The sequence below is a fragment of the Penicillium alfredii genome, assembly GCF_028826965.1.
Source record: "Penicillium alfredii strain IBT 34128 chromosome Unknown utg000009l_segment0_segment0, whole genome shotgun sequence".
NCBI classification, from domain to species: Eukaryota; Fungi; Ascomycota; class Eurotiomycetes; order Eurotiales; family Aspergillaceae; genus Penicillium; species Penicillium alfredii.
Window position 1 is genome coordinate 1,391,997 of NW_026622706.1, and position 21,328 is coordinate 1,413,324.

General features: G+C 53.8%; 12 protein-coding genes across 12 annotated transcripts; 7 read left to right on the forward strand and 5 right to left on the reverse strand.

Moving 5' to 3' along the window:
- Positions 1-52: 52 nt before the first annotated feature.
- Positions 53-1,140, forward strand: NUU61_006443 (EAF7 family protein; the record flags this gene model as incomplete). The annotated part of the gene is made up of 4 exons (XM_056656971.1): positions 53-251; positions 302-471; positions 537-726; positions 788-1,140. 4 exons carry the CDS (start codon positions 53-55, stop codon positions 1,138-1,140), a joined length of 912 nt encoding a protein of 303 aa, XP_056509771.1.
- Positions 1,141-1,451: 311 nt separating this feature from the next.
- Positions 1,452-2,983, reverse strand: NUU61_006444 (isocitrate dehydrogenase (NAD(+)) IDH2; the record flags this gene model as incomplete). The annotated part of the gene is made up of 6 exons (XM_056656972.1): positions 1,452-1,523; positions 1,589-2,308; positions 2,370-2,492; positions 2,550-2,636; positions 2,748-2,813; positions 2,900-2,983. 6 exons carry the CDS (start codon positions 2,981-2,983, stop codon positions 1,452-1,454), a joined length of 1,152 nt encoding a protein of 383 aa, XP_056509772.1.
- Positions 2,984-3,296: 313 nt separating this feature from the next.
- On the forward strand, positions 3,297-6,435 carry NUU61_006445 (exocyst subunit SEC5; the record flags this gene model as incomplete). Its single annotated transcript, XM_056656973.1, has 2 exons — positions 3,297-5,663; positions 5,716-6,435. 2 exons carry the CDS (start codon positions 3,297-3,299, stop codon positions 6,433-6,435), a joined length of 3,087 nt encoding a protein of 1,028 aa, XP_056509773.1.
- Positions 6,436-6,581: 146 nt separating this feature from the next.
- Positions 6,582-7,278, reverse strand: NUU61_006446 (uncharacterized protein; the record flags this gene model as incomplete). The annotated part of the gene is made up of 2 exons (XM_056656974.1): positions 6,582-7,077; positions 7,145-7,278. 2 exons carry the CDS (start codon positions 7,276-7,278, stop codon positions 6,582-6,584), a joined length of 630 nt encoding a protein of 209 aa, XP_056509774.1.
- Positions 7,279-7,902: 624 nt separating this feature from the next.
- Positions 7,903-10,218, forward strand: NUU61_006447 (uncharacterized protein; the record flags this gene model as incomplete). The annotated part of the gene is made up of 3 exons (XM_056656975.1): positions 7,903-8,160; positions 8,249-8,400; positions 8,487-10,218. 3 exons carry the CDS (start codon positions 7,903-7,905, stop codon positions 10,216-10,218), a joined length of 2,142 nt encoding a protein of 713 aa, XP_056509775.1.
- Positions 10,219-11,266: 1,048 nt separating this feature from the next.
- capA (adenylate cyclase-binding protein) lies at positions 11,267-13,055 on the reverse strand (the record flags this gene model as incomplete). The annotated part of the gene is made up of 4 exons (XM_056656976.1): positions 11,267-12,245; positions 12,301-12,602; positions 12,667-12,922; positions 13,009-13,055. The coding sequence occupies 4 exons, from the start codon at positions 13,053-13,055 to the stop codon at positions 11,267-11,269; spliced, it is 1,584 nt and encodes a 527-aa protein (XP_056509776.1).
- Positions 13,056-13,431: 376 nt separating this feature from the next.
- On the forward strand, positions 13,432-14,742 carry NUU61_006449 (ribokinase family protein; the record flags this gene model as incomplete). The annotated part of the gene is made up of 3 exons (XM_056656977.1): positions 13,432-13,501; positions 13,566-13,826; positions 13,880-14,742. The coding sequence occupies 3 exons, from the start codon at positions 13,432-13,434 to the stop codon at positions 14,740-14,742; spliced, it is 1,194 nt and encodes a 397-aa protein (XP_056509777.1).
- Positions 14,743-14,877: 135 nt separating this feature from the next.
- Positions 14,878-15,266, reverse strand: NUU61_006450 (uncharacterized protein; the record flags this gene model as incomplete). Its single annotated transcript, XM_056656978.1, has 3 exons — positions 14,878-14,935; positions 15,003-15,185; positions 15,244-15,266. 3 exons carry the CDS (start codon positions 15,264-15,266, stop codon positions 14,878-14,880), a joined length of 264 nt encoding a protein of 87 aa, XP_056509778.1.
- A 276-nt stretch (positions 15,267-15,542) lies between these two features.
- On the forward strand, positions 15,543-16,726 carry NUU61_006451 (mitochondrial 54S ribosomal protein mL44; the record flags this gene model as incomplete). The annotated part of the gene is given in 2 exon segments (XM_056656979.1): positions 15,543-16,118; positions 16,130-16,726. 2 exon segments carry the CDS (start codon positions 15,543-15,545, stop codon positions 16,724-16,726), a joined length of 1,173 nt encoding a protein of 390 aa, XP_056509779.1.
- A 478-nt stretch (positions 16,727-17,204) lies between these two features.
- On the reverse strand, positions 17,205-18,187 carry NUU61_006452 (basic secretory family protein; the record flags this gene model as incomplete). Its single annotated transcript, XM_056656980.1, has 2 exons — positions 17,205-17,576; positions 17,666-18,187. The coding sequence occupies 2 exons, from the start codon at positions 18,185-18,187 to the stop codon at positions 17,205-17,207; spliced, it is 894 nt and encodes a 297-aa protein (XP_056509780.1).
- A 762-nt stretch (positions 18,188-18,949) lies between these two features.
- On the forward strand, positions 18,950-19,234 carry NUU61_006453 (UDP-Glycosyltransferase/glycogen phosphorylase; the record flags this gene model as incomplete). The annotated part of the gene is made up of 1 exon (XM_056656981.1): positions 18,950-19,234. The coding sequence occupies one exon, from the start codon at positions 18,950-18,952 to the stop codon at positions 19,232-19,234; it is 285 nt and encodes a 94-aa protein (XP_056509781.1).
- Positions 19,235-19,278: 44 nt separating this feature from the next.
- Positions 19,279-20,389, forward strand: NUU61_006454 (glycosyltransferase; the record flags this gene model as incomplete). Its single annotated transcript, XM_056656982.1, has 2 exons — positions 19,279-20,116; positions 20,178-20,389. 2 exons carry the CDS (start codon positions 19,279-19,281, stop codon positions 20,387-20,389), a joined length of 1,050 nt encoding a protein of 349 aa, XP_056509782.1.
- Between the last annotated feature and the right edge of the window lie 939 nt (positions 20,390-21,328).

The following is a 21,328-nucleotide window of genomic DNA, read 5'->3' on the forward strand; positions in this document are numbered from 1 at the left end:
CGCCAATTCCGTCGTATCTGGCGATTCACCTCCCGGAAAACACTCATTGAGAATGCCTCCCCGAAAGAAGGCGAAGCGCGCGCACTCCACCACCCCCCAGGGCGATACCACGGCGCAATCCAGCGCAAACACCCCCGGCTCAAGCGACAGCACCGGCAAGCCAGACACCGAGTATGACCTGGTCGCAGACCCGTGGACGGATGAACAAGAAACGGCACTGCTTAAGGCAATTATCAAATGGAAGCCTGTCGGTCAGTCATGACTCTTTAGCCACTTGGTGCCGTTGACGTGGATCCCGGAGCTAACGGGCCTCGCCCTATTGAAGGCATGCACAAGCATTTCCGTATGCTTGCTATCTCAGATTGGTTGAAAAGCCAAGGATACGCTCCTTCTACTGCCGAGCACATGCGGATACCTGGGATCTGGAAGAAGCTAGGAACTCTCTACAATCTCGAGGCTCTCGATGAGCGTGTAAGCCAACGACCGACATCGTGCCCGCTAAGATGTCGCCTCGCTGACCAACATCATTGGAACAGGAGGACTCAGTCATTACAGATACGAACGAAGACAGCGATGGACCGAGTGAAATGTACTGCCCTTTCGAGCTCCCGTACGACGAATACGGCGATATGATGTTCGATCGTCGACTCGCGAGAGAAGGGTCCTCGTCGCCTATCAGCCATCCAGCTGAATCTCGACGAGGAAGTACCGTGGCAGATACGGACGGTAAGTAAAGACATCATTTGCGCGCGCAGAGACTAGGTGTCTAACTCGGCCATCGTCACAGAGCCACGATCTTCCCCGGCCCCATCACGAGGTCGTAAATCCACTCGAGGCGCCCGTCCACCGCCGACACGCGGAACACGTTCAACGCGCCTGCAGGTCGAAATCGGCGCCGGTAGTCAAGGGAAGCCATCCGATGAGGATGGCGATTCGGGCGAGGACACCGGCGCCAACGACGAGGCCGAAGAAGAGGGCGAAGAGGGCACCGATGGGGCAAGAGACAGCGAGGGCGACGATGAAGACGAGGGTGAGAAGGGCGGCTCGCGGAGCACCCGAGCCCAAACATCTAGGACCAAGCAGAAAGACAAGAAACCGTCGACGGGCACCGGCACCCGGAGAACTGGTCGACGACGGTGACACGAGATACCCTTTTTTCCAGCTTTGATACCTACAGATCCCGCGGGCATGGCGTTTCTTGCTTTCAATTTCAAGAGTTGTGTATGATTATCGGAAAATTCTGCTTGTAATTTTATCTACGGTCAATTTTGTTCACCCAGCAAGCTCATGGCAAGTTGGCTTGATATCCAACAAAATAGATTCATGTGAGGACATCCAATAACTACAAAAGTAGGTATAGTTTGATCGCTATAGGAGGTCTAATGTCGTTCGAGGGTACAGGGCAAAGAGATCAAAGGGTCATAGTACAGGAATCCGAGCAGCGACTCGGTTTACAGGCGCTTCATGATAGCCTCGGCGTACTCGTGGGTCTTGGACTTGCCGCCCAGGTCACCGGTGAGGGTCTAAGAGGAAATGTCAGTAATCTTGTCTTTCAAGTGTTAGGGTTATAGCGCGGGGCAGAGCTCACCTTGCCCTCGGAAAGGGTGTCGAAGGTAGCCTTCTGGATACGAGCAGCGTGGTCGTGGAGACCCATGTGCTGCAGCATCATGATACTGCTAAGAAGCAGGGCAGTGGGGTTGGCAAGGCCCTTGCCAGCGATGTCGGGGGCAGAGCCGTGGACGGCCTCGAAGATGGAGCACTCGTCACCAATGTTACCGGAGGGAGTGAGACCAAGACCACCGATCAGACCAGCGCACATGTCGGACAGAATGTCACCATACAGGTTGGGCATGACCAGGACCTTGTCGTTGTACGGGGTGGGGTCGGTCACGATCTTCAGGCACGAGTTGTCCAGCAACTCAGCGTCGAACTCGACATCGGGGAAATCCTTGGCGATGTCGCGGGCGGTGTTGAGAAACAGACCGTCGGACATCTTCATGATGGTGGCCTTGTGCACGACGCGGACCTTCTTCTTGTTGATCGACTGCGCGTACTGGAAGGCGAAGCGCAGCACGCGCTCGGAGGCCTCCTTGGTGATAAGCTTAATGCTCTGCACGACACCATCCACGACAACGTGCTCAATGCCCGAGTATTCACCCTCGGTGTTCTCACGAATCAGGACGGTGTCGACGCCGTCGTAGGGAGTCTTGTAACCGGCAATCGAGCGGCAGGGGCGGACATTGGCGAACAGGTTGAACGTCCGACGGAGAGTCAGGTTCAGAGAGACGTGGCCCTTGCCGACAGGGGTCTATAAAAGCAACAGTCAGTATTGACTGTCGCACCATAAGCGCGGCAGAGGTCAAACATACAGCGAGGGGACCCTTAAGCGCGACGTAGTTCTTCTGCACGCTCTTGATAGCATCGTCGGGAATGGCGGTCTTGCCGTCCTTCAGGATAGGGGTGACATCAACGGGTTCCCACTTGACGGGGGCCTAGTATGGACCTTCAGCATGAGGCTGGAGATAGGGCATTCTCAAAGATCGCTTTACCTTGGCGGCCTCGAAAATGTCCTTGACGGACTGAGAAATCTCGGGACCAATGCCATCACCCTCAATCAGAGTAACAGTGTATTTGCCCTATCCAATGAGTCGATTCGATCAGCATTCCATGTTTGGTGTTCGCGGTCGGCCGGCAGTGCACGGTACGCGGCTGGCGCCGGCATCGAGGCAAAAACAAGATAAACGTACATCAGCGCCCTTCTGACCCTTGAACTTGGCGACGGCGTCATCGGCGGGACTGGCAAAGCCACGCAGCTAGAAAGATCACAGGGGTTAGTCAATTGAGGTGACAAGTGATTTGGCGACATCGGAGCCCTGCCCAGGTGGAGAGGAGTGCTTACCTGCGACACAGGAGCAAAGCTGGGGGCCACGCGGGTCGACCGCAGGCATTGACGGACAGCAGAGAAGTTCCTGGCAGCGATCATGGTGAAAGGATCCCGGTGATCTGATTAGGGTGGGAGGAATGGGAATGAGTGGGGAGAGAAGAAGAAGGGGGATTGGGGGGGAACGAAAGAATCAAATCCCTCGGCGCCGCCCCGATCCGACCGGCAGACAGACCGCATTGGTGGTTTGATGTCCCCGGCTACCCGACCGTGGCCCACTTCGTCTTGTGTGCCTTCGACGGGATCTTAGATCTCTCTTGCGCGCTCTCGTGTCGCGGTTTCCTGCAGGACCTGATCTGTGCCTACATCACCGTTTCAATTCGTCCCGTCTCCTGTTCCACCTGCAACGTCCATCATGGCCGACCTCGACGTCTCCAGTCACTACAACCTGCCCGCAGAATACCCCGACGAATGGCCCGCTGCATTAGATGAAGGAGATAATTCCGAAGAAGAGCCTGTGGAACGAACCAAGTCCCGCCCACGCAAGTCCCGATACTTCGCCCTGGAACGCACTCCCAGTGATTGGAGAAGCAACTTCGGCTCGCGCAGGGGGAAAGATGGCAGGGATAATTCACAGAAAGATGAACCTGATCCCCTGGGGACCGGGGACAACGTTCTCCGCGTTCTCAAGAAACGAGGAGTGCCCCTAGAAGAGGAGAGCGGCAAGAGGTCACGGTTCCTGCTGTCATCGACGTCGTTCTCACCCGCATTGTTCCTATCTCAAGCGCACTCTTCGGACTCGATTCCAACACTCACGGATGGACTCGAATACCTATCACAATCTATCGATCAAAAGTCGGCCTCGTTGAAAGTGCTCGTGGAGGCCAACTTCGAACGCTTTGTTCGCGCGAAGGCGACCATTGATAGCGTCTACACGGAGATGAGGAACCAGGGAGTACAAAAAGAGCCCAACCTGGCCTCACACAGGCCGGGTCACTTTCGAAGCTATTCGGGTCAAAAACGGAGCGTTTCCCCTGCGCCGGTGGTAGGGGACCCGAAGAACGCGCTGATCAAGGAGAGCGAGTACGGCATGAAAGGCATTCGAGGTCCTCTGGTGGAAGCGTCCGTCAAAGCTGAGGAAGTCTGGGGACCAGCCCTTAGTGGTCGAGATCGAGAACAGATGCTGAAGTCGGTGGTGGAGAATATGGAAAAGCATCGCGATGTCTACGAGATCGGGAGTCTTCTGTCCAAGTCCATCCAGCAGCGGGACTACGAATCCGTTTTCGAGCAATATACCAAGGCTAGGACGCTGGCGAATCAGGCCAAAACCATCGCAGATCAAGCATCCACTACTCGCCGACAGTTGTCTGACTTTGAGACGCACACGATTCTGGCTATGGGTCGAATGTGGATGGATGTTGATCAGCAAATCCAAGCCTTCCAGCGGGATCTCTGGAGACGTCTCACCGATGCGCCAACGACGTCAACGACGAGCACCGCGTCCGGCCTCGTTGAAGAACACATGGAGCTGATCGGGGCTTTGTTGGAACTGGGTGTTGAGAACAACCCAATTTCGACTTGGCTTTTCAGTCGTTATGAATTCCTCAAGACCAAGACCACCTCGTTCTGTGAACGTTGCAAGGTTGAGATTGAAATTTTAAGACGCCGGCTTGCCGGTGGAGAAAGCCCAACACCACAGGCCACGGTATCTTACCTTCGCCTTGCGCCTCGCGATGGTTCAGCGGAAATTCCAGAACGACTTGATACCGATCATGTAATTGAGCTCTGGGATTGCGTTCAGGCGTTCCTCACACGGCTTTTGTCATCACAAAGTGGCTTATTGGGCGAGGTGTTGGACTTCTGGGACGTCGCGCAGTCATTCATCGACGGCAGTCGACAGAGACTTCTTCCCGCTGGCTTCGAAGGGGAAAGTCGCAAGCACCATCAAGTTTCTTCGAATAATATTAAAGAGCTCGAGAGAGGCGTGGTCGAGCTGGTCAACATCATTCGTGAAAATGTGTTGGCCCTATTCACCGAACCTCCGACAGAAGATATCTCGCTTCTCTCTTCTCCTGTTCCACCGAGTCCCACAAGCCCTGGATCCAGAGGTGTGACTCCGACAGAGTCCCGATTTAAGCTCGATGCGAAGACTCTGCCCATCCCCGTTCCCCGGCGAGGAGAACACTGGGATGACTTCGCGTTCTGGCCCCCCTTCTCCAATTCGCTCAGTGGGGTTCACTACCTCAGCAAATTCCTGATTATTGTCGGCACTGCAGCCAGCGAGATGGCAGCTTTGCGGCCGGTTGCTAATGCTGGAAAAACCTACGATCTTCTCAAGACCCTAGTGAGCGTCGCTCGCGAACGGTCTGCCCGTGTGGCCTGCGCGGCATGGAGTAAAGATGCCGAAATCTGCAAGTTGTTGGAGAACTGGACGCGTGATACAGAGAAGCGGGATTTGACCAAGATGCCCGGCCTGTTTGTGGCTTTTGAAAGCGCTATCCTTGGCGGCATGCAAAAAATCCTCTATATCTCGGAGGCCATGGCCAAGCCCGGCACTGTAGATGTTGTGACCCAGCCGCCTGCGAAGATGCTCCAAATGGTCCGCGCTCAGTTTGTATCTAGTGTTTACAAGGCTCTCAGCGGGCTGGTTGAGAATGCCGAGCGCTTGACAACTCCGGAAGAGGAGGACGAATGGGTTTTGACCAGGCCTGTGATGACGAGCCAAGCCACGGATGCTGCTCTGTCGGTTCTCACTGCTGACTCGGTCGATTCTCGAAACAGGGTGAGTGTTGGTTCCCCGTGAAATTAACCCTCAATCGCTAACATAAAAACAGAACGTGCGCATCCTCCTTACTCTTTCAAACCTCAAGGCCTTTCAGGCCGAGTACGTTCCGCAGTTGATCTCCAACTTCGAAACTTCATTTTCCGTCAAGTTGACGGAAGAGGGCAACACCGTGCGCGACGTGCTCAGCCAGATCGAAGCCCGGCTGTTCCAGTCGTACACTGCCCCCACGATCGCCACGCTGGACGAGACGATCACCACTGGCATCGCATCTCCAGATTGGGTGCCGTCCACCGACCGGCCAGAGCAGGTCCGTCCCTACGTTTATAATACCATGTTGACGCTGGTCCTGGTCCATACCGAGATCTCCACAACAATCCCGTCCAGTGTATCTCCGAGCTCCAGCCGTGCACCGCCCAACACACCGTCTTCATTGCTCACCACCGTGCTCACGCATTTATTGGTGCAAATCTCTTCCTCCTTGCTCAATGCCTTCCGCTCCCGGTCCACCTTCTCGCTTGCCGCTTTGATGCAGGCAACTCTAGACACCGAGTTCATTGCGCAAACCATGTCGCAATACTCGACCGAGGAGGCATCTAATGTGCAAAGTCAAATCTATGTTGAGCTGGATCGCCGCACTACGAACGAAGCTCGCACGAAACTCCAGGCCGAGCTGGGCGAAATGAGAGTCGTGTTGAAGCGGTTGAGGGATCGGACCAAGGGGGAGTTTGCCTGCTTCAAGAAATCCCGAAGCGGAGCAGGATCGAGGTAGATTCTAGCAATATAAGTTAACCATTTGAAATCTCATGCTTTTATTGTGGATTGAATTCAACTAGTCCATAATCCGGGTATCTCGAAAACATTCCGATATAGGGTACTTTTTTTTTCTCCTTCCTTCTCGCTATGTTGTTGCTCCGACTATGTCTGGCCAACAGCACGCTGCACCCGACCGAGAAGCACCTTGCTCTCTCGTCCCAATCTCCGCTTGCCAAACTGATCCGGTCGCCTCGCCCGGGCCATCGCCTCTCGATCTTTTTGTTTAGCTTCTCGCTCCTTCCTCCGAGACTCAGCAGCCTGTTTCCGCTGCTCTGCCACCTCGATCTCCTTGCTGAATGCAGACGGCTTGGGTTTGCGGGTTTTGTGTTTATTATCAGGATTGCGAGGGCGACGCTCTGGCTTCGGCGCCGGCTCCGGCGACGGTTCGTCCAGCATTGCCTGGCGCTGCGGGTGAAGTTCGGCCGACTTTGAATCTGCAGATGCGCCCTCGCCATCGTTGTGTTTCCCAGGTTCGGCATCTTCTTCCTCGGTGGCGTAGACGGACTTGGGATTTCCGGCGGCGAGTTCTTGAGCCTTGATCTTGGCGTAGGCCTTTTTCACTTTAGCCTTTTGGATCAGGTCGGACTTAATTTTTGGGCTGTTGAGGTGAATGTGTGAGTATATGCGACTACTTGAAAAATGACACCTGGGGCTGAGAAGGTAACTCACTCTTGCGTCGATATGTGCCATCGGGGAGATTCGCTGGGCCGACACTGAAGCCCTTGCGCTTCTTGACTGGGGGCCCCGTCCAGGTCTGTGTCGAAGCAGCTTCTGTATCATGGGGGCGTTTGGATCCCATATTTGATAAATATCGAATTCAAATTCGAGTTCGAGTTCAATTTCGAGGGGAGTTGTTCGGTGTGAAGTAGTTGCGCAGGTGAAGAAAAAAAAAGTGGCGGCAAAACTGTCGGTCTACGACCAACGCCGAACAATGCGACTCTCTCTACTGAGAGGTGCGTAACACTGAAGCGCCTATCGCATGAATAATAAATATCATAACTCTTACTCTTTGTATACGCATACTTCTTTTTTTGCAATAACCAGGTCATGCGACAACCCAAATGCATGCAGTGCCCGATAGTGAATCATCTGAAACGGAGACCCACGCGATGACATGATTCCGATCTCAACTTCTCGTCTTCACTTCGCTGCTTAACTTCCCATTCCTCCTACCTTCCCCTCTTTCCTTGTCGTTGCATGGTCTGCCCGCAGTCTACTTTTATCCAACTAATCTCCCTTTTATATATATATCCTCACATCATTTCTCGCCAATCAGCCTTCCACTGACGGCATAGCTTACCGCACACCGCATCCCCACCACGGTACCACCGGGCCTGGTTTCAACAGTGCTTGCCACGTCGGTGGCCTCCTGAAATGCCTGGCTGGGCATTTTAGACCCCATAGCCCGCCTCACTCCGCCACCATGCCCCTTTTTCAGGACCCAGATCGCCGGCGTCATTACTTGTGGTCCGGTGACAACGGTCAGCAAGCGCAAACCCCAGGGTCCTCTCAAGACCAGTCAGATACAAGTCACCTTGGATGGCAGAGCTCAGGCATTACTGAGGGGCTCTCGGAACCGGTGCCACCAGCAGAGTCGAATTACTCCAAGCTGTGGACCAGCGATCGGGGGGAACTTATCCGCCGGATTAAAGAAACTTCGCCCTGGAGGCTTGGATGTGCGGTATGTTGAGTATTTGACGGATTTCATGACCTTATTTTCCGAGTCATGACCGTTATTATATCCGAGTAGTAGCTAACACATGATACAGTCGCAGGACGACAGCGATTGTGACGTCTATATGCCGGACAAACCAGACCAGTCGCAGGCGCAAGAGACTGCCCAAAGACAAACTCCAGAGGAGCCCCCTCAAGCAGAGCAAACAGAGGAACTGGGGTCGCCGGCCGACATTCAGAGACCTCGGTCCGCACTACACTCCGGCGACTTTCGAGAAGGCGCTGCAAATCATGATGCCCCCCATCACCTCGGCTTCTCTTCGCTGGGCAAAGTCAGGCCTCTCCATTTGCCCGATTAGCCTCTTCCCCAACCACACCCTGGTTTGGTGCATCGGCCTTTCCACCGCCACTACGAAAGCCAAATCTATTCAGTGACCACCATGAACCGGAACCGGCCGTTGAAACTCGCTCTCGAGCACCATCCTTGGGCTCTTTTTCCTCAAGTTATGTTCTGAAAGCACCGACCAGTCCCTTGGTGCACCAAGCCAACAACACAGACCTGGACTTCTCGCCGCGAGTCGATTCGGTGGAGGCTTCTGAGCCTTTCGAGAGGGCTAATCGCCGCCGCACTCTACCCCCAGAGACCTTCCGACACCTTCAGTCGTCACCCCCGGGCTTGCAACCGGTCAATATTCGTAGCCCGTTACCACCCTGGAGACGAGATGATCTCTTTTCTCATCACTCTCCTCGGCGGTCATTGACCTCGGCATACAGTCTTCAACTTGCATCAACGGGCCAGACCCCTGCATCCCGAGCAAGGCGGCCTTCGTTTGCTTCGGAGATCTCTCCCAAATCCCATGCGCCGATGGTGGGATCGTACGAAGAATCGATCTTGCGAGGCCGCATGTCCATGAATCCGTCCAAGCCACTGGATTTCACAGCTCAAATCGGTGTACTGGGGAAGGGCAAATCAAAAGGCCATCTCAAGTGTCCTCCCCATGTTACTGTGCCTTTCCCGGCGGTTTTTTACAGCTATCCAACCTCGGGAAGCGGCCGTTCCATATCCGATGACAATCCTAGTCCCTATGTGGGACAGATTGACTTAGAAAACTCGCTTCCTCGGGACGACTCGAGTACGACTCGGCGTCGGAAACGGCATGCTAGCCCAGCAGTACCGCAAGAAGGTGCTCCTGCGGATGAGACAGGTGCAACTCGAGTGCCCGATGCAGATCGCCTCCGGCGTCGGGAAAAGAGAAACCGCAGGGCGGAGTCACCCAAATGCCCACCCGGGGGGTCTTATCGCATACCCCAACAGGGCCAACTGCAGATCATGATCAAGAACCCGCACAAGACCGCGGTCAAACTGTTCCTTGTTCCCTATGATCTCAGTGACATGGAACCTGGCACTAAAACTTTCATCCGTCAGCGAAGCTACTCGGCAGGCCCGATCATTGACATGCCTCTCGCCGCTCGGAAGAACTTCGGAACTGATCGCCCTGAAGCATCCTTGAATTTTACAGAAGACCCCAAGGATAAGCCGATTCTGCGATACCTTGTTCACCTGAATATCTGTTGCCCCGCACGTGGCCGCTTTTACTTGCATTCGAGCATCCGGGTGGTGTTTGCCAACCGCGTTCCCGACGGCAAGGAGAAGCTACGTAATGAGATCCAGCTCCCGGAACCTCGGTACACCCCGTACAAGCCTACGCGGGATTCCACGCTCACAGGATCCACGAATGCTCGTCTGGCAATTGAAAAAACCTCCCGCAGACGGAGTGTTGGCCAGGGTGTCATCCCACTTCTCCGCCCCCATGTGTCGTCGCCCAGCGACCTGCCCTCACACTGGAACCACCAGGCGGGCTCTATGGATGTTGCGGGTTCTTCAGGACAGACCCCCACCCACGCGAAAGCGCCCTCTACAACAAACTCAGTAAGGGAGACATCGGATACGGAGGCTACCCGTTCCAATCCGGTCAGGCTGGTACCGAAGCCGGTGAAAGTCTCCTCGCCAAGAGGCTCCGAGGTCTCGATGTCCAGAAACACGAGTCCTTCAAAGGGTAACTGAGCCGCATATCCACGCATCGACTTCGATTCTTTTCATCCTATCAACCTCACCCCACTGCAGCATTTCGTCAGCTTCTTCTGCCTCGGCTAATAAGTCATCGGTATAAATATCATCTCTTAAATATTTGCTTCTTGACTTTGACTTAACACTTGACCTTGTCTGCATGCTGCATCGCACAAAATCTCCAGTAACACCAAGGCGCACTGGCTTGCAACCCAACTCGAGCAGGTGCAAAGCAAACTAACCTGGTTTACAGCTCCGAAACTTGGCTCAGACAGTGTTTCAAGTTATCGAGAGAATGTAGGTGCATCTCTCTGACTCTCCTTATGACCTGGTCGTGTCAAATACCGTGTTTTTCTTCATCGCCCCGGAGGCTTTTTTTTTTCAAACCAGGGTAGGCCGGCGCATAGGTCATCGAACTATATACCCCCTGTTTTATCTTCCGCTCTTTCGCTCTTTTTCACTGGGTTCTTACTTCTGCCTTCTTTATTCGCGCTCTGGCGTTTTCAAGTGTTTATATTATCCTTAGGGGAGCACTCCCGGCTTATTGCTTCTACCTATTGCATGCTCCCTTTGAAATATATCGGTTAAGATACGTCTCGCACATTGCCTAAATATTATAACCTGCATTGAGCATTCATGTCTAAAAGGTTTTCCATTTTCGTTCAGTCCACAGCGTCTACTGCTGACTTGGCTTGTATTTAATCCGAACTCAAGGGACATATACATGTGGGTAGATCAGCAAGAAATGAATATGACCCGAGGTTTCATCCGTCACGAACGACAATATTTCAAATTAAAACAAACAGTAAAACCCAAGATTAAGCGGTAAAATATGGTTCCAATCAACTTGGTCTCTTGCGATTTATATCTACAGGGGGCACTAGATACAGCAATCCAAAATCAGAGATCTGAAACTAAGGTAGAAGATTGCCAAGGGAAATAAGACACACTTGATCCGAAAAGAAAAATCTCAAAGCAGAAATACAGAGAACCCTAGCCTCAAGAGCCCAGGTCCAGTGCGATGCCCCAATATCCTCCAGGCAGCTTACCCGGCATGCTCGACGATCTCGTTCACCAGCACACCGTCCTTGACGTAGCTCTTGATCTGCTCGGGGAGCGGGCACTCCTTGGTGTCTTCATCAGTACCCTCCTTCGGCGGGAGCATGATGTTAATAGCTGAGCATTTGCTAGTGAAGACCTCAGTGCCGAGGCTCTGCTGGCCAAGGAAGACAGTGGCGCCATCGACCTGATCCAGAAGCAGAGTAGGGACGGTGCCGTCGATCTGCAGAGCAAACTTGGGGCACTTGATGACATCGAGACTGCTGACAAGGGAGTCGACAATAATGGAGAGGCCGTTGCAGTTGTCGATGGCAATGGCGTTAGCCTTGTTGGAAACCTTGATGACGGTCTTGTTGCAGCGTGTGATGAGAATGGACTGGTTCTGCTGCGCGGAGATATCGATAATCTCTTCTGGGCTTTCAAAGTTCTCAATAAGCCACTTGTTACCCTCCAGGTCCTTGCGCGGCGGCTTGCGAGCGCGCATGTTCTGAGGCTTGGGCTTCTTGCTCGGCGCAGGCGACTTGCCGCGGACAGCGCTGGAACCTTCTGGTGCCGTCGATCCCGCACGCAGACTAGGGTTCTTGTGAGTCATCTCTGATTTGTCAACCTTGCGCAGACCAGAGGTGATTGCCTCGCCTTGGTTGAGCTGGTCAAAGACGGCCGACATGTCCGGCCCAGGGGCCGCCGGGGCAGGAGCCGGAGGAATTCCGGGAGGCGGAGGTGGGGGAGGAGCGCCGCCGCTAGGGACGTTTAGTGCCGGTACAGGGGGCGGCGGTGGAGGAGGAGGCATGGCACCAGCGCCAGCCGGTGCTGGTCCGCCCTTGACTTGCTTCAATGCTTCGAGCGCATCGACACCGGATTCGTTGTTCCACGTCAAGCCTTTGGGGTAGTGTTTCTTGAGATATGCTGCGAGGGCCTTGAAGTTCTGGTAGTATGCCTGGATGTACTCGACGTGCGTGCGGTCCCTATTCAAAATGTCAACTTGCGAATGCCATCAAACTTGTGTGCGGGTCTGCTCACTTCTCCTTGTACTCTTTCAAAACCTTGTTACCGTAGTACTCGATACCACCGATCATGTCCGCCACGAAGTCTGCGGGCTTGCTTTCAAAGAACCAACCGAGAGCAACGATACCCTCTGCCACTGCGCTCAGGTGGTTGAACAGCGGCGAAGCCCGGTTGGATTCTCGAATGTTGTTGAGGCTGTCCGATGCCTTGTGCAGGTCTGTCATGAGTTCCGGGGGCTGAGGCTCGGGCTTCTTGGCCTTGGTCGAGACGTAAAGGTAGGTGCGCTCGGCCTGGAAGGCTTGCAGAACTGCTCTGGACTGTAGGATGATCGTTAGCAACTACCTGCCGGAAGTATTTCATGGTTCAATAAAATAAGCTAACCTGCTCTGCCACGAGGCCACCAATCTTCTCACCCAAGTTCACATAGTTTTGGACATCCCCCTTGATCAATGCATCAAAGTCTTGGATCTGTGGTGGAATCGGAGCCGCTGCAGGGGCCGCCGGTGGGGGAGGCGCAAGCTTGGGAGGTTCGGGGGTAGCCGGAGTAGCAGAAGCAGGAGCGCCCGCAGTCTTCGGGGAACTGGGCTCATCCAGGGTCATTGCCATATCCTCCAAGCGTGAGGTCGCGGCCTCGAGCCTGTTAAATCACGGCCAGGGTCAGCTTGGGCCATTCGAAACAAGATTGACTTAGGATCAATACGACCCAGCAGAGTGCATACATACCGCTTGATGAGGGTGGTGAAATTATGCATAGGGCCGCTGCTCGCCATGTTGGGCGACACGTTGCTTCACGACCGAAGCACGAAGGCAAGACGTGGGAAAATAGAGATGCAGTAAATGAGGAAATTAGACGCTGTTTTCGGTTTCGGCAACACTCTGGTTCTTCGCCAGAAAACACCTGGTGGATGGAAGTTGCAAGTTGATGGAGGGAGCTCCTGAGGTGAACAGGCAGCTCCAGAGCCAGCCGTATGTATGTTACGTAACATTCAGTCAGGTCGCATGAGATTGGATGGTAACATTAGTATTACCAATACTATCCGATAGTCCCTCCGGTCCACCGTCCACTTCCACTGATAGACTCGAGAGCCTTTCTCTCTTCTTCGTATGCCATTGTCCTCAGAATTCATTGTTCACGGACAATCAACCATGGCCGAAGTCAAGTTTTCACCCCAACTGGGCAATGTCGAGTTCTGTACCTTGGGCATGTTTATCCTTGGTATGCTTATCGCCATTCCCGAAGACCCCGGCGGGGCAGATGCTCACAGTACATTTGTCCCCAGATGACATTGATTTTGGTGGTGCAAGACCAGGCGTGAAGAACATCATTGGTGGCGCGGGATCCTTTGCCGTCGTGGGCGCGCGCTTGGTTGCGGGCTTGACGCATGCCCGGTCAGTGAGCTGGATCGTGGATGTCGGGTCTGATTTCCCTTCAGACACGTTGGCAGTGATCAATTCATGGGGAACCGACTGCGTCATCCGGGAAGACCATAGAAGACTAACCACGAGAGCATGGAATGGGTATCATCCCAATGAGAAACGGGGTGCGTCTCGCTGATCTACTGTAAGAAAATGGATATACTAACTGGAGGCACAGATTTCAAGTATTTGACTCCAAAGCTGAGACTGGAGCCTTCGATGCTCTCTGATGCTCAAGTGTTGTCGCAGACATTCCACATGGTCTGCTCTGCCTCTCGCTGCATCTCTATCGTCCAGGAGATCATGCGACGACGGGAAGAGCTGCAGCAGGCGGGGCGGCCTCCGTCCGCCACTCATGCCTCGAATCGGCCTATCTTTGTGTGGGAGCCAGTTCCTGATCTTTGCACGCCGGAGGAACAAGAAATGTTCTTCGCCGCAAACCGGGTGGTGGACGTGGTCAGCCCCAATCACCTGGAGCTTGGCATGATGTTTGATCAACCGGGATGGACCGAGGAAAGCGAGGACAGCCAGAAATTGGTGCAAAAGATTCTTGATTCCGGCATTGGTGCTGATGGAAACGGTTATTTGGTAATCAGGTCAGGAAAAGATGGTAGCTACGCCTACTCCAAATCCCTGAAGATCTGGCTACCCGCATATCACCAGCCCAGACCCGAGGGCGCTACGGCTGTGCTCGACCCCACGGGTGCGGGCAACTCGTTCCTAGGAGCATTGGCCCAAGGAATGGTGAGTGCGGGACGAGAGCCTTTCCAGGCCATTGAATCTGAGCTGGCACACGCTGGGGAGTGGAAGGAAGCCAAGGCCTCTTGGGGCCAGTTTCAGAACTTGCCCATGGCACTCATTTGCGCGACTGTCGCAGCCGGGTTTGTCGTCGAACAGATCGGTGTGCCAAAGCTTACTCGGTCTGGGGGTGAAAGGGAATTGTGGAATGAGGCTGAATTCACGGAACGGGTCCGTCTGTACACGCAACGATTAACTAGGACATTGAAAGAGTCTCCTCAGAGACACCTGTTGACCAATTGATAAATGGTCGGTCGAGGAACGCCCTTAATATTGTCGTACAGCCCACAAGAATGATGAAACCGTAGTAAAATCACGAAAAGGAAATGTTGCGTTATGCTGGAAATCCCATGGTCGCCATTCAATATCCCGCAGTCTCTATGACTCGTTCTTCGCAACCTGCTGTCTCTCGTGCTCGATAATCTGCTTGCTCCAGCTGATCCATCCAACACACAAGTCAGCACTGGTAGATCTCAACGGTGTAAGGGTTGGGATGAACCGACTATCGACTGGGGAAGAACCGGCCAGGCTCGGGCATCCGGTCGCGATACTCTCTTTCGGCACTAAGGCCCCAGGTAACTGCAGCCACACCAACAACAAAGGCGCCCATGATTGCGGTGTTGACCCTCCAGTTGGCCGGCTGAGCGTACCAGCCTCCCGCGGGGGACCAGACTTCCTTGGGGTACCTGCGGCAAGTCCCATTAGCCCTCTTGTCACAAATTTCACGGGAATATCCAAACATACGGGATCTTTCCGCCTCCACCCATGGTGATCAAGATGCAATTGAAAGGATTGTTGGGACAGGAAAGGGAGCGTAGGGCTGGGCAACTCGAGGACTCAAGTTGCAGCGGAAATAGCCAAAGTCATGTGCCAATACACTAGCCTGTTATAGGTTTAGCGCAGGCTCACACGAGCAAATCCCGTGACCGCGACATTTTCTCTTTTCTCTCCCCGTAGAATTGATTGTTGCGCGCCTCTCCTCCACCGCGTCCCCGACCCTTGTCCTATTTCGAGTCCCCTTCCCACATTGCACAGCCGCCCAGATGAAGAGGCTGCAGCTCCACCGATGGAGCAGTTCAGTCCTTTCGCCGCGGGCTCGGACTGGTAGCCGCGTGCAACAACACCTTCACTCCGGCGTGCGGCATCAATCGACCGCCTCTCCCCTTCAGTCCGAAGCTTCTTCTCAGGAAGAGCCTTTCTTGGAGGAGGCACCTGTGGATGAAGGCTTGGCGCGCCATATCAGAAGTATCCGATTCAAAAGACCCGAAATTCAGTATCCCTCTCCTCCCGTCGAAGCCGCGAGGAGCTCCGCAAAATTGGCTGCCCTCCACGCTCGACTCTATCTTCCTTCCCGATTACCTCTCGAGACACTTGCGCGGACATTGGTTGACGCCTCTGCGGATCCCAATCCTCATTTCAACAATGAATCGCTGGTCACCCTGGGCCATGATCTCCTTACCTACTACACATCCGAACACCTCCTTTGTACCTACCCTCGCCTGCCCTTAGCCGTCATCTTCTCCTCTATGTACGCCTACGCCGGCCCCAAGTCCCTCGCTGCAATGGCAAAAGAATGGGGCGTGGAAGCTGCCACATTGCCTGGGGGGAGGTTGACCCAGGTCTGCTCCAGTTTCGAAGGATTGATCCGGGCGCTGAGGTACCAGGATCAGCGGAGAAAAGAGAACCCCGACAACAAATGGGACGCAAGATTTTCTATGACAATGAGTATGGTGATGCGCCCTCGGGACCGGTGGATAGAAACGCGGGCGTGAGTGCCGAGCAGGCCAGTTCTGACTTTGTCCGAGCCGTCATGGGTGCCATTTACCTGCACGCAGGTCGTCCCGCTGCCAAGCGATTCTTCGAGCAGCACTTCCTTTCGAGGCAGCTTAACATTTCGTCTCTGTTCAGCTTCTCGCAGCCCGCCCGTGACTTGAACCGGCTATGTGCCCGAGAGAACTTCGAGCAACCGGTGGCCAAGATCATCAGTGAAACTGGTCGGAGGAGTCGATCCCCCGTTTTCGTGATTGGCATCTTCTCTGGTCAAGACAAACTTGGCGAGGGTGCTGGCAGCAGCCTGTTCGAAGGCCGAGAGCGAGCAGCCGTTGCCGCGCTCAAGGGATGGTACCTCTACAGCCCGCTGAGTGTGCGAGTCCCCAGCTCCATGGAGGAAGAAGGGGCCGCGCCGTGGAAACCGGTTCATGTCGACCTGGGTGAGGTGATCGTCTAAAGCATCCGATAAGATGAAGCGCCCTGATGTACGAGGCGCGGTTACATATTACTTCATGTCTCTTTATTACCTTTTTTTTGTCTCTCTTTTGTCCGTTGTTTCGCATGGGAAGGCCAACGGTAAAAAGAGCTATTTCTCCTGTCTGCATGATTGGATACTGTACAGTATAGGAACTCCGATTCCTTCGATTCATCTGGTGTCTTTTTTCTATGGAATCTTCTTTTTGTCTCTGTCTTGTTTATCTAGCTACACTCATCTCTAGAAGTTGGTCACATTATAAATTTAGGCTTGGGGTTATGCATCGGTAGATCCAAGTGTCACTGCCTGTCTTCGGTTGCGGCTTAACAATTAAAGCTTCGTCTAGGTAACCTCAATTGAAGGGTTTGTAATATTATTCTATCCAATTCGTAGCAGTCATATAGATCACCAGCCGCACTTGATATCAAGTCTGCAGATGTGAATATTCGATCAAAGCCCATTACTCCGGGTTGACCATCTCATCCTCCCAATCCCCGCTAGGTCTTTGAGCACTCTCTTTCTGTGGGTCATCCAGGTAACAGCCATACTCCTCCCATAACTCTGCAACTCCAGCCCCAAAGAGACCTTTCCAAAACGATTCACTCCCACAAGCGGAGTCCTCATCCTCTCCGACATACCCCACCCTCAAGAGCCGATCATTCAGCATGCCGATGGCCCCCTCCCCGACCCGAACATCCTCGACCCAAGCCAGAAAGTACGCCGTGTGCTGATACCCCATATCCCACTTGGGCGCACGATCCGGTGCCGACTGCGGGCGCTTCCAATGCGGCGGGTCCAGAGAGGCCTTAAGCCGAACAAAGTCGGCAATACCCTCAATCAAGCCCCCGGGGGGCGGGGAATATCCGAGTCACCGTCTCCCTCGTCTGAGCTCCGCGGGGTGGTGTGTTGGTAGCAATGGACCAGCTCATGGGTGAGAACTCCGACGAGCTCATGCACTGGATCGGCTTTCGCAGAGGACCCTGCAGTGCAGCTGTGGATATACGACAGAGACAGGTGGATCTCCTTGTGGTCATTGTCGAGCTCGCTCCCGGTCGTGTACGCGACGCCGCCGAAGTCGCGTATGAACACGGTTACGGAGCGGGTGGGGGGCACGGAGGGGGTAAAGGCCGGCCGCTTGGTTTTCCGGTCATGGCCGTGGTCTGATCTGGGTCTGGGCGCAGTGTAGAGGTATCTGATGATGTTGCTGAGAGCGGTCTCGAGCGTGGATGCCACGTCAGGAATCAGGCGGAGGAAAGTACTCGATGACGGATGACGGAGGTCTTGCACGTGGAGGCGTAACTTTGGCCGAGGCAATACGCCAGCGATGATCTCTTCACCGGTTCGTGTTTCCTCCGAGCCTTGGCTGCGCGAGGCTTGTATTTCTTCTTGTGGATTGGTCCTGGGGATTGCGGAGGGGTGAGCTGACGGGGTGGGAGAGGTCATGATGAGCTGATAGTCCGAGCGGCTGTGTGAGCTCAGCGAGTCTGACAATTCCAAAGGTTTATGTGGAGCTGGAAAGAGTAATCTCGGAAACCTTTCTCAAATGATTGGATCTTTCATAGGGTCGAGTAGATTTCCAGGTTGGGTATTCTTCGCGCATGAATCATGTCAATAGAAGTCCACCAGTCGGTGGGTGCTTAGCATGCTGTTTCGTCAGGCACCAACCATGCCCTAAGCAGATTAGCTGAAACATCCAGCTATTTTAAGAATCAAGTTCAATGATACACGCTTCGACTCCATCAATCCTCAAGTCGAAGAACCGCATAGATTCACAGATACGCAGGCTGTCAGCAGAGAACTGCTTCCAAGGTTCGCTTTTTGAGCAGTGCTTACCGTGGGGCTGAATGGTGATGCGAGTGTTACTCTGTTGGGTCAAAACTCCTCAGGGGAGAGATAGGAGCAAATGATTACAAGCCCCCTGCCCCTCCTGGCCCCCATGCTAGCGCTGCTGACGGCTGAATTATACTTGACGTGGATGCTGATGGGTCTCTGCACACCCTTGCTCTCATCCCAACGACCTCGTTTTTGCAATATAAAGTGGATTTCGATCCCATACTAACCCGGCAATTTTAGTACACCCACAAAGGCTTGACTGCAATGACTAGATGAAATTTTTGTCGCTTAGTTCAACTCGAAGCATTGCAATCTTGATCGCACACCATCGCCACCAAGAAATCGCGCCTTGCTCTAAACTGCGTCTCCAAAATGGTCGCCAATAGCACTGGTCTCGAAGCCGCCACTCAGCCAGCTCCCCAGGCCTCCAAACCTCTCATTGTCATCGCTTGCTCCACAGCATACGGACATACGAGCCCCCTCCTCCCACATGCCACCAACCTGACCAAAAATGGGTTCGACGTCTCTTTCATTGGCGGCCCTGAATTTGAGGGCATGATCAGGAAGACTGGCGCGACTTTCTACGCGACGGAGAACACATATACTCCCGAAAATTTGAGAATCGATCCCTCCATCCCGGAAGGCCCCCGCGCTTGATGTGGGCCTTCAAGAGGCATTTTATCGACACTACCCCTCTTCGAATGAAGACGCTGCAGGATGTACTCGAGGGTCTCCGCGAGAAGCACCCCGGCCGCGAGGTCATCGTGGTGCAGGAGCTCATGTACATGGGCACCTGGCCATTTCTACTCCGGGCGCCTCCGCCAAAGGGCTATGACCAGTTCCCCAAGGTGATCAATTTCTCGCCCGCGCCGCTCGTCTTGTCGAGTGTCGACACTGCACCCTTTGGGCCCGGACTGCCCCCGGACTCGAGTGTGGAGGGGCGTGCACGTAATGCAGCTATGTACGCGAGCATGAAGGATCTGTTGGCGGATCTGACGGGCTACGGTAACACCGTATATGGCCGACTCGGCGCCACAGAGAAAGCCACGGGATCGCTGTTTGATCTCTGGACCACAGCCGGCGACATCACACTACAGCCGTGCAGTCCGAGCTTGGAGTACCCCCGCAGTGACTTGCCGTCCACGATCCGCTTCATCGGCGGAACTCCGCCCAACAAGGTGAGCTTGTCGACATCACTGCCCGCTTGGTGGGGCGAGCTAGAGATCAACAAACAGGCCAGCGACCCAAAGAAAGTGGTGTTCATCACGCAGGGCACGGTTGCGATCGATTACGATATGCTCTTGATCCCTGCCATCCAGGCCTTGGCCGATAGGGACGACGTTTTCGTCATTGCGGTCCTGGGCGCGAAAGGCGCCAAGCTTGACGGCTTCGAGGTGCCCGTGAACGCAAAGGTTGTTGACTATCTATCATACGACGCGGTGCTGACCTATGCGGATGCGTTTGTAACCAATGGAGGATACGGCAGCTTCATGCACGGCGTTATGCACGGCGTCCCTATGGTCATGGCTGGGACGACCCGTAAGTCTGAAAATTTGCTCCCTGGATAGATTGAGATTGCTTACCATTGTGGTTCTTTTAGAGGACAAGGCTGAGGTGTCAATGCGCGGCGAATGGGCTGGGATCGCGGTCAACTTACGGACGGATACACCTAGTCGTGAGGCCCTTCGCGACGGCGTGGACAGAATCTTGGCGGATAGCAAGTTCAAGATCCGTTGCTCAGAGATCCAGCAGGAAAATGAGGAGCTCAACTGCATCGCTCAGGTCGAGAAAATCATTACTGAGATGGAATAGCCGCCAGCTGCGTCGCGCATTCCTGTATACTTCAAGATTCTGAGTTCCTCAGAAGTGACATCATATGAACACATTGTTTTCGACCAACTTCGAGCAATGCACCTGCATTCTTGGGTATTGCTAGGATGCTAGCAGAGCGCCGGTACTATCTCTATACCAGCGTTTGTAGATGTCAACAAGGTTTCGTGTGGATTCTGGGTGTGGTTGCGTTGCCCTTATGAAATTATTTGAAATTTGCACTATTCTCAACTGGGAGCTCAGGATTACGTATGTTTCCCCTTTCGATTATGTTCTTAGTTGATTGTGTATGTGCGATAGCTTGGTTGTCCTTGGCGACGACAGTAAACAAAGCTATTCGGGTTTCTGTCGGCGCACCCATGGTTGGCACTTGAACACAAAATAAGTCAACGAGAAAATCTCATAGAAGAAAACAGCATCCATAACATCATATAACATCATTCAAGACTGAGAGATCCAAACATCCCTTGCTATATCTTTCACACAATTTCCCCGGTGGAGTCCTTCGCGCTTATCGACACGCGCTTATCGCCCCTTGTTTTCTCTCCTTCCATCTCTCCGCTTTGACAACATCCCACCATCTGCGCCTCGCTTCGTCAAAAGGTCAAGGTACCAACTGCGGTATGTCTTTTCGCGAAATCGCATCGTTTAGTACCTGCCTACATCCCTCGGTCTCCTTCCTTCGCATGCTTTCCCCTTATCCCGATGCCCTTTTTGCGCTACGATCGTCTGCACATGTATTCCCCCGAATTCCACCCTCATCAATGCGCTCTGCACGTCTATTCTACTTACCTTCGCGCCCACTATGTTCGACTATACTCTGCCACCCGGTCTGGACTTGCTGCAAGAGACGTGCGACTAACTTTTGATCATCAACAGTGACAAACTAGCGATTCGACTTGCGCGTGTCTTCTCATTCGT